The 11600-nt window shown below is 37.7% G+C and overlaps 1 protein-coding gene across 1 annotated transcript; it reads right to left on the bottom strand.

The window, feature by feature from the left end:
* Positions 1 to 9092: 9092 nt before the first annotated feature.
* On the bottom strand, positions 9093 to 11315 carry LOC115907940 (leukotriene B4 receptor 1-like). The gene has a single exon (XM_030956179.1). The coding sequence runs from the start codon at positions 11134 to 11136 to the stop codon at positions 10261 to 10263; it is 876 nt and encodes a 291-aa protein (XP_030812039.1). The 5' UTR covers positions 11137 to 11315; the 3' UTR covers positions 9093 to 10260.
* Between the last annotated feature and the right edge of the window lie 285 nt (positions 11316 to 11600).

Raw genomic sequence — 11600 nt, 5'->3', positions numbered from 1 at the left:
AAAGGCCCCACACCTGGAAATGTAAATAAAAGGAATATTGAGAGAGAGAGATGCCACACAGAAAATATTAACAATGAAAAAAAGGTCTTTGAAAGCCATAGAATATTTGCCAGTTTGCTGTGAAGGTTGGATTTACAATAAGGAAGATGAAGGCAGGGTATTTATACCATGATAAGCTAAACTTTTAGTTTAAGAAAACAAATTGTGAAAGTATCCTCCTTATTTTTAAGTATAGTTGATAGTCAAATAAGAGCTTCCCCTAAATTGCTTCAGGAAGTACTTACTTCTCTCTACAGGTTAAATAGGGAGTCCAGAGAGCAACAAGTGGCTGAGCCAAATCAACAGTTCTTGGAGGGAGGGCACTGAGTCCTGTCCCCACCTTTCCAGCTCCTATTTCTTTTCTCACACATCTTTCCTGTGTTGCCTCTGAAGTTTATCAGATTCATTCCAAGGTCAGACAACAAAATTCACTAACTTGGCAAAAAATGTACACTTTGGAACGTGGGCAAAGGTAACTCCTGTTGTTTCATCAGGTTGAACAACCTGCAGCCAGATGAGCTCCAGAGGTGGCTGGAGGTCAGCAGGGGGATCACAGAGCCAAGAGCAGAGTGAGGTACAGGAGAAGGGCAGAGGGAAGAGGGAAGTGCTTCATGGCAACAATCAGCCTTCAGCTGAAGTCGGCCAGTTTTGTAACTTAAGCAGCTTAGTTAAATACATGAAGTTATGTGGAGGGAACTGTGCCACTGCCATCCCTTATGTACAAAGAGGAGGTGCCATTACTGCTCTTGTATCTTCCCATCCTTATGGTTCTTATTCATGTTAACCAAATCGTCTGCCCAGCAGTTTACTAAAGCTGAATTAGGAATATTTTCCACTGCCAACCTCTCCTGTGCTATTCTGCTCCACAGCACTGCTTTTTTATTATAGTACTGAAAGTTTGACACAAGAGGAAGGTAGTATTAGATTTACACACTTCTAGGTTTTATTGCAAATCTCATTATGCTTGTTGGGCTTTATTTTTAGACTCAAAACCTTATATTATGCAAATAGATGACAATCTGCATTTTCAAATTTTCATTTCTCAGTGGTGTGGAATGACTTCAGTCATTCCAACTGTACCCTGAGGAAATGTTAATTTTTAAACCTTAATGTATTATTTTAATGTAACTTTCTCTGATACTATTTCTGCCTTATTCTCAATTCAGGAGGCTACTTGGAAAACCCTGCTAAGGTAAATTTCATACTAGTTTAAGAAGTCTACCTTCCTTAAGAGCTCTATTGAGGTACCTACCTAAGTAGTGTAAATTCCTATAGAATTTATATCAATTTGATAAAAAAATCTAAGTGTTTTGATAATAAAATTTTTGAAGTGTTTTGCCCACCTGTGCCGTGTGATGATAATTTTGTTAGACTTATATTTAACTATGGTAATATATTACACTTATCTCACTCTTACAATGGATTTACTGTGTAGCCTTGGGAACCTCCCTTCACCTTCTGTTTTCCTGACTGTAAACCAGGAACAATAACAGCACAGCCTCTCTGAGCTGTGCAGGGGGCTTTGATGGCAGTCAGGTCATCAAGGCATCCCCTCCAACCCATTCTTCCCTCTGGCTTTCCTTTTGAGGCATAATGAAATTTCTACAGGAATGTTTTATATTAAATACAAAACTGCCCTCCTTACCCAGTATCAACAACCATCTGAAGTTGCTATGAATGTGAATTCTACTCAGAAAAAAACCACAAACAAAACTCTTCTTTTGAGATGCAGGTAATGTAGGGGCATTAAAGGGAGTGCCCTCCTGACCCCTGCTCATGTCCTGAGGCAGCAGATTGGGTTACTTGGTATCATTGCCTCGGTTTGGATAATTGCTCATAAAGTTACAGAGTTTTAAAATTCCTGCAACACCACTTATTTCCACAAACACCTGCAGCTTTGGTTTCCATAGGCCAGTTTTAAATTCAGTGGAGAAATATTTCTTGTCTTTTACTGCCTTTCTTACTAAGGCTCCCCCTAATTTCTTCTGGACTGAATGGAGACCTACCAATTTTGTTAATCACTGCAAAAAAGCAATTTTTCATTTCCTTAACTTCCTTTTGTACTGATTAACAGCCTTCTCCCTTATATAATAAAATTAAAAGAAATTAATGCTGTATTACTTATGTGCTGTCATGTTATCATTAATTACACACCCAGAGTTGGAGTTTAAACAACAGATTTCAAAGATAATTAACCGTTTCAAATTAGTTCATGATGTTATAGAAAAGGAGATAAATCCTTCATTTTTTTCTAGCATTGGATATTTTAGTTATTACTGTTTATTTAATACTGCTCTTTGAAGAACTGAAGGCACTATAATATTAAACAAAATATAGGAAGTTGCTAGCTCAAGATGCTTATCTTTGTCTTCTGATCAGAGAAATGAAATTGGATTTCCTGTGGGCTCTTTTTTGCTTGTGTGTTCACTTTACAGCAAAGTACTGATCTAAGGCACATTTCTACACCACAGCTACAGCCTTTACCAGTGATCAGAGATACATCATCCTTCTCCTTAAACAGGAATGATGGTGAGCTACTTTGTGGAAAGGGGAACCAGCAGAAAGAAAAGGAAGTGGCTTTGCCTCAAGCAGCCAAGGTGAAATGTTTACACTTACACTGAAAGCAGGAAACTTCACTTCCCAAGTTTAGCAATGCCACACTGTGTGTTTATTTTTGCCTATACGCGTGAGAAATGAGAAGGGATTTCCCTGGCACACAGACAGCAGTGGCAAGGTGGGATTTGGAGGGGTTTCTGTTCAGTGCTGTGCTACTCTGGCAGCTGAGGAGAGCTCAGTGAGCTCCCCTGCCAAGGGACTGCCCTGGGGCTGGCCTGGCTGCAGCCACCAGGACCACCAGCTCCTAAAGCAGGGCCCCAGCTCCTTCAGAATGGTGTTCCCAGGCTGCCACATATATTGGGGAACACAGCAACTCTAAGGGCAGCTGAAGCACAAAAAGGGGTGTTATGTCCTTTGCTGTAAGGAGGAATGTGAGTGTGAGGAAAGTGTAGGATAGACTACACTGCCATAGGTCAGCCTAGAGCAGAGACCTGCTCACCTCCCACAGCTCCCTCACCCACGGGGAAAAAACACAGCAAAATATTCCCTGGGTTCTTAAACAGCTTCATTGCTTTTGGTACACTTTAGCACATGTGGATAACACCAGTAATTTAAAAGATTAAATTACACCACTACCCCTCTGTGAAATTATCAGTGTGCCTAAAACTATTTACCTGAGTTAAATTATATAGCAACAAGGAAACAAATGCTCTATAACCAATGCAATATGAATTTGGTGCTTGGGAAATGCATAGCTATGTTTTCAAACACATGCCAAGAATTTTTCTTTTCTTGCTCTTGTGCTCAGGATGCTAAATATTTAACTTTATTCAACCAATGGTATTATGAAATGAGATGAAAGATCCTATCACATGGCCAGCCCAACAGTTACACTGGGCTATTTAATTGTCTGGTTAACTCAAGCCAAAGTTCAATGACCCACAGCAGGTGAAATTCTCAGTGTGATAACATCTTTGTGATCAGAACAACGTATGCTTTCCTAGTTCTTGCGCTCAGAGAATTTCTGTGCATTTCCAGTGGTTAAGAGATGTAATTTCCTGTATCTTGGAGAGAGCAAAGTATCTTTCTGTGTATCAAACACAGAAAAACTGTGATGAGATTTGAAGAATCAAAGGAAGAAAAAGGGTGACATGTAGGAAAAATATTCTGAAGTTTTTATATTATAATTCTTCATTTGTAATATTAAAGGAATGTGAGTATAAGTGAAAAAATAGCAACCTTGAAACGTTAAAGTGTAATAACAACATCATTTTTTCTAGGAAGCTCCTCCACTTTTTACAAAGTTGCCTAACTTAAGCCATTACATAAAAACTTATGGGCACTATTCCTTGAATAATTTGCATTTTCCTGTTCTTGTTCTTTGTGTTTCCACTGCTGCTGGAAATGTATCAGGTCCCTAGATGCACTAATTACTCTTAATGACCCTTCACTCCACAGGCCCTGCCTCTAGGCCTGGAAATCCATATAAATTCAGGCCTGGAAGTTCACCCCCTAGTTGACCTGCCTTGTTGGAGTGCCTGTTTGAGTTCTGCCCTGGCCATGCCTGTGCTTGGCCATGTATCTTGTTGATACAGGTCCTGACCTATGGTCTGAGCTCCTGACATGACCCTGACTGACCACTGTGGTCCTGCTTGCTCATCACTGGCTGGTTCTGATTTTCATTTTACTTTAGCTGTCAAAGAACAGTTAGGTTATAGTGTAGCATACAATGCAAATCTTGGGGTAGAATGGATGTTTAGGGAAATGGTTATTAGGTAGAAACCTTTAATTCATGATGTCTTCTTCCTAGAAGTGCTAGGAGAAGTTCTTCAGCAAAATAAGCTTCTTCTGATCATTTTAAAAGAAGGATTAATCAATTAGTGTAATGCTATTCAACATGACAAACATAAGAGGATTAAGCCAAGCCTTGTTCAAAGACACCAAAACCACTACATACAGAAATTGAACATCGCAATAGAGAAAAAGGGTATTTGAAACAAAATCTATGGATTCTGTTTTCTGCTTTACTCCCAACAGTTCTCTTATTTTCTTAAAGGCAAAGCTTTCACAATTTTCTTATCATGGATATCTTCAAGATATTTATCATCTGCAAGAACCATTTCTAATTTAGCCATAAGGAAGTCAAGTTTTTCTGAAACTTTTTGAGAGCATCTCAAAACTACCAAAAGCCTAGAAATCAGTAATGTCACCTGGCAGGAGATGTGAGCTACTCAAATTCAAGTCAAGGTCCAGCTCAACATGCTTATTGATGGTTTGGCAGGGAGAAGCTGTTTCCAGCACAGACTTTTCACAGACTGGTATGAGGCAACTACATTCTGTCAGACATTCTCAGATTGCCTAATTTGTGCAATATTTGAAACAATGTGGGCTCAGGCTCCTGAAGAGCAAGAAAGAGATGAACTAGATCACTCTGAAATGAATGCTTAATATATTATTGTGGATTTTGGTGAACATTTCTGTCTCAATGACTTGAACCTTAAATATGGTTCACAACTGAAACAATGAACAAAGTATTTCATTGCTTGTTTCAGTGATTTCCAGAGTATTAAACTTAAGCCTAACTTTTTAAAATGGAAAAGCCACATGGTGGCAGGAGAGAACAAGGCATGTAAAAAACCTGTGATGCTAAATGTTTCCTTCAGATTTAACTACATAGCTGAAGGTCTGTGGCTGTATTTTTAAATCTAACAGGCATTCATAGTTGCAATGTTTAAAAAAGTGTCCATGACTTCTAAGTTTCTGGTACTAATCACCAAGTTCACCAGGAATTATACAGTAAATATTAATATTACAGTGACTTTTGAAATTATATAGTAAAGGTATTGAATCTGCAACCAGTTTTCAGATTGTTTACACTGTAATATATTCCCATAGCATCAGAGATACAATGACTAGAAGTGATCTTCACACAGCTATTTTCCTATTGTGGCTCTTATGGTGACACTACCAATGACAGGTCATAAATACTGCTTCAAATTCACAGTTCTATGAAAATGAAATATTTAGCCATTAATTTTTTGTGCAATGTGCTATACCATTAACAGGTCTGCTATGCAAAAATGGGAGCTCTGATTTTTGAGTTTAAGATCTAGTAAGAGCAGGCTAAATTTCTAATCCTCCAATTTACAACCATCTGGACATACCCTTCACGTTAATCACAATACATTGTTTGTAGGTGTCTCAGTGCATTTCACACTGTTTTCTAGTTAATAGCCCATGGAAATAGTGATGCACTTACCTGCACACACTATTGGTACCCACACAGGTACAGCCAAAATTGAAGACTGACCATTAATTTTGCAATCAAGATATAGTTCTAATAGCTGACTTCTAGTAGATAAATAATAAGTGGATTTTGCTGTTTAGCAGATGTATAATTGGGATTCCTAATTTAAGAGCTGTGATTCTTTAATCTGTATTTGAAGGCTTCATGGCATCTTTTTCAATAATTCCATCATTTAAATCAGTGACTTGACACAATCCATAAAAAGAATTTTCCTCTAATCTGAACACATCTTCAACTTCAATCTATTTTAAAATGTTGAATCTTACTAAGAACTGTCCACACGATTTTTAGCATATTTGATTTAACAGGAAAGAAGACACAAAGAAATTCAATAGTATACAACTGTCTTATCTCCACACCTAACAGAGCAAGAACTTTCTGAGGACTGTAAACAGTGTTGTAAAGTTTCTGAAATCCTGGTGTCCCTCATCCCAGCCCTGGTCACAGCCAGCTCTTAATGCTAACAGGACCAGCATAGGCTACTAACCCTCTCAGAGTACAGGCTTATGTCTCTCTAAACTCTGGTTTATTGGATTTTTTTCTTAAACCTACTGAGCACCAGTGTGGATCACACTGAGAAGTTTTCTAATAAGAAGCTGTTTCAGTGATTAACTGCTCTGACAAGAAAGCATTCACAAAAATCTGAAACTGTCTTGCAACTGAATAGTTTTCACTTCCCTGTCTGCTCTCTTTCTATACTGTTTTCATGGCTGAACTTCTCAGTTTCATTTTAAGTCTATATAATTCTTAATAATCTTGACTAACTTATTTCTCAAGTTTTTCCACTCAAAAAAGCCTATAGCTTTTTTGCTATAGCTTTTCCTTTGCCTCCCCTTTTCCCAATATATGCAGAAAAGAGAATAATACAAGAGCTGTACACTAACCTGTAGAGAAAACCTTCACCACTGTTAATATTTGCTACTTCTGCATCTTCTGAAATATTTATGCTTTATCAGACTCTTGCTTGAATGTGAAAGAAATTGGATTCCTATGTTGTTTCTGTGCCATCTGTTAGCTTTTTATTCCTTTCACCCAGGCACTGCAGGCAAATACTTCATTTAGTCCTGATAATTGTAATCCTAAGAGTCCCATAACTGCAGCCTTAACTGTCTTTAAAATGTGTCTTTTGCTCTACTTCTTCCTAGAAACTGTTCTGGAGGTTTAAACATTTTTTTTCTCTCTAATATAATGCAACAGCCCTGTTTCTTCTTGCAAATAAGGATCTCTGATTTCCCTTGTGCTACTCCTTAAATTGTGAGTTGTCTGTAAATATTCACAAAGCTTCATTGTTTTAATTCAGGTATAACTCTTTTACCTTGATGCTTACAGAAACATTTTGATGCCAACAGGCAACAAATAGTGTAAGCTGATGCTTTTTCTTTATGTCCTTTTCTATCCTTCTTGTATATTGGCTGTATGAGCTAAAAATTCCTCAGGCTTTCCTTCAATCCATTTAATACAACATGAATTCACTTTAGCAGCATGATCCTACTACAGTAAATGTGAAAAAAATCCTGATGCAAACCCTCGGAATGCTGACAACAAGTTTCAGGCTGGGAAATACTGAAATGTTAAGAGATAATTGTTAGAAGATGATTAATTTTTACAAATGTGAGAAATTCAAAGTATCTGGTCACCTGCTAGTACTCAGTGTTCTAAGCAGTGTTGCACTGACTCCACATGATGTTCCCTGCACTTCAGTGTAGTCTGAGGTGATTTCACTCAGGTGACTGAAGTGGCTCTCTCTTAGCTCAGCCTTCTGCCTTGCTGTGTCATGAGAAATAGCTGGACACTGAAAACACATAGAAGACCTCATAAACAAGGGTAGAAGGGTTAGGAAGAAAAAAAGAAAGAAAAAAAGAGGAACTCAAATGACATGAAGCCTCTATTTTCCCAGGAGAATCTGAGTGTGTCTCAAGTTACTAGGCGGTCACTATTTTGATCTAGCTTGAGCAACAGATAGAGATGAGAGCATGTTAGCACTGATGAAGTGCAAAATCTGGCTGCATTGCTAGGCCTGATGTGTACCTGCTCAAGGAAGCAGCAGACAACCAAGTCATCTGCTTGTACTTTTAGGTAGACTCTTATGGTCCCAGTTACATGACAGTTGTGCTGACACAAATATTAAATCGGTGAGGATTTTAACTGTGCATACCAACTGCAAAAATTAACTCTATTTACTCTACATAAAAATGAAATTAGTTAATGTTGCTGTTTTAGCATGTTCTAATACTTCTCAAACAGGCTTCAAAAGAAACACAGTTCTTAGAAATGACTGTCTACTGGACATAGAACCAAGGCTATTAATGAGAAATTAAGCGGGACAGCTCTAGCTCCTCGGTGGACCTCCTGATGTACAAGGACTTCAGTACTGTAAGTAAAAAGCAATGGAGAAAATGTGAAAAATTAATATGGAGGCAGAAAATTCAGGCACAGACTGATAGAAAAAAATTATTGGTCACGCAGCTTGTACTAAAGTTTGCCTGGGTGTTTTCTCACACTCTGAGTTGAGAAATACTTGACTCTTTGTGGCCTAGAAGTTCAGTTGCAGTGCTCATGTGCTCATCAGATGGTAAATCTCCTGGTCTGCTCTGTGTTGTTGAATAGTGAGTGATTCCTATCTCAAGAACATATTGGGAAATACAGCTTCACTTTTTTATGAGCAGATAACTGAAACTGCTGCTTTTTTTGTGAGACAGTGTCACATTGCTCTATTGAATGCCCTATAGCAATTAAAAGCCATTAGAGAGGTGAAAAATAGTGGTACGTAGAGGCTGGGGTCAAGTCTAAAGTGTTTCATCTGTTGCTTAGTTTTTGTTGCAAACAAGATCTTGCTAAAGTTTTCTTTAATTTCAGTGAAGGAGTCCTGTTGAAGGAAAACCCTCTGTGCTGTGGACTTCTATTCAGGAGAAAAAATACTTTTTGATAAGAAGCAGGAATAACAAATACATATGCAAAGTTTAGAGAAATATTCTTCCATCAGTAGCTAAGGATTTTACTTCCCCATGTTTATTTCAGTTTACAAACTAAATTAATACAACTCAAATATCCTTCACTTCAAAATTCAAAATTATTCAAAATTTCAAAAATTAATGGCTGGTTAGTATTTGTAATTTCTTTGTAAAGATGAGTAATGTAGCTATTTAGCAACTGTCCAGAACAAGGAATATGAAATTACAATATGCTTCATAATCAGTAGTTATCTTGATCTTATTACAAATGTTTGACTTAAAAATTTACAAAGCAAGTGTAAAAAATGTTAAGCACAATTGAAATAAATAAAAGTTCAAAAGCAAACACTTGATGCCATGCAATTTTTCACAGTGAGTTTACACACATTCACAAAACTAAAGCCCTTGAAAACACTAATTTTATTGCTTTTCTATGGCAAAGTCCACTATTCTATAAGAAAAGAAAAATATAACTCTTTTATTTGCAAGGTGAAGTTCTTCTGATATGAGACACTTTGTACTACTACCATAATTTTCTTACACATAAAATTAATAGGAAGGATGTCTCCTTCCTCCTCACCTGAGCCTGATCCAATTCTTCCACAATTTAATAGACATCTTGGAAGCTTAACTTCTTTGAATCCAAATTTTTGAGGATACTCAAAGTATATATATTTAATACATCAAATTGCCACAGAAGTATACAATGTGTTTGCCCTCAGATACAGCATGCAGTCTGCAGTGAGGTTTGCCATACAACACAGTTCTCATACTCCATGTTTTACTTGTTCAAACCTATTACCCCAAGATAAATGAGCTTGACTGTGTAAACAGCCCTTATTACTTTCAAACCTAAATATAGTAATAAATAAAAAATAGCTTTGAATTTTCCATCAACCCACAAGAGTTTTGTGTCATTAGTACCCTTTAAAACCATTCTTAGCCATATAAAGAATTTAACTACTTAAAACTTTAGATTGTATAAGGATTTTTGAACATTTAACAACTTTTTTTTTCTGAAAAAAACCTTAGTTTCATTAGTTTCAAGCTTTCAAAGTCTCCCTTTTCCACATGCAGTTATTTTCTGTTTTCTGCACACAGACTTTCTAGAAATCAGAAATAATTTTAATGGAAAGTAACAATGCTGTATTCCTCACAATTTTAGCTTTTAGCCACCTTGTTGAGGTTCTCAGCAACAGTGAAATAGTGCTCATTTCATGATGTGAATAATAATTTATGAACTGAGCAAGGTTGTTCATGCCAATTCTTACAAAACACACAAGAAAAAAAACCCCAAAAGCTTTTCTGTCTCTACAGCTTTCCCTGGACTGCTCAGTAAATGAAACTGAGAGAATGAGGAGAAAGGACTGCTGAAGAAATGACACAGATTATTCACTGAGTTCCTTGTTAGAGATTTTCTATGCCTACCAAAGGATCTTCATGTTTGGCTACAACCAGATTTCTTTTCTTGTCTTCCTCTGCCACAGTCTGACTGATCTGTTCAAATAGCTTTGACATCTTGGCAAACCTCAGGTGGTTCTGAAACCTTCGTGCAGCAAAAGCATAAAGCAGAGGGTTAATACAGCTACTGATGAATACAAGTGCTCCAGAGATGTATGCTCCTTTGTCTACAATTTCTTCCAGTGCCAAAGACATCTTCTCATTAGAGAGCTCTATTTCAACAGAAATGACATCCAGGATGTTAAAGATGTGGTGAGGGAACCAGCACAGAATGAAAGCCACCACAACGCTGGCAATGAGACGTTCCGATCGCTGCTTGGATTGGTAAGTCATTCTGCTTATTCTTCTTGCAACACACACATAACAAGTGCAAATAATTAAGAAAGGGATTACAAAACCTGCAAGGGTCTCCAGCAGAAGATAGGACACTTTCTGTCTATTAGAAGAATAGTTGCGACACGTGCATAGAAGTCGACCGTTCATTTCTTCTGTCTCTTGAAATGGAATGACAGAAATGCCAAAGGCAACAGACAGGAACCAAATGAGGAACACAATCAAAGAAATTTTTTCTTTTCTTCTGTATGTTTGAATTGTGAAAGGGTAAAACACAGCCAGTAGCCGCTCCAAGCTGAGTGCTGTAATCAGAAATATACTGGCATACATGCTGCAGTAAATAATGAAAACCAGCATTTTGCAGAAGATGACTCCAAAAACCCACGAGTCAACAAAAGAGTAAATCCAGATTGGTAAAGTGATCAGTACAAGGACATCAGCGACGGCCAGGTTCAAGATCAGCAGGACTGAAAGAGATACTTTCTTCATTTTTGTACAAACAGTCCAGATGACTATGCAGTTCCCAGGGGTGCCAATTATAAATGACAAGGCCAGTATTACGCAGACTACTGACCTCACAATATTCCATGCTGAGTTCCCACTGCTTTCCCTCAGCTTGACTCATTCTGGAAATTCTTCTGTTCTTGGTTGCTCTGTGCTCGGCTTTTATTCCGCAGGTGTTGGTGAACTAGTTGAAAGTTCTCCTCTAACTGACATTCTGAAGGCTAATGCAGACTATGAGCTCACATCCTCATGTTTACTCTTACAGACATCTGACCACATATGGCAGATGGCCACATATGGCAGTTCCTGTTGTTTAGGAGGATGGGTATTTTTGCATACAAAGCAAAAGTAAAAATACAATGCAGGACCTGACTTTGCTATTAGTTATACATCCATTGTGCTTCAGCAAATTTTACAGCATGTTGGTGGTCTTTCTAAAGTGTCCCTAT

The sequence above is a fragment of the Camarhynchus parvulus genome, chromosome 11, assembly GCF_901933205.1.
Source record: "Camarhynchus parvulus chromosome 11, STF_HiC, whole genome shotgun sequence".
Lineage (NCBI taxonomy): Eukaryota > Metazoa > Chordata > Aves > Passeriformes > Thraupidae > Camarhynchus > Camarhynchus parvulus.
This window is presented reverse-complemented; position numbering and strand designations above follow the sequence as displayed.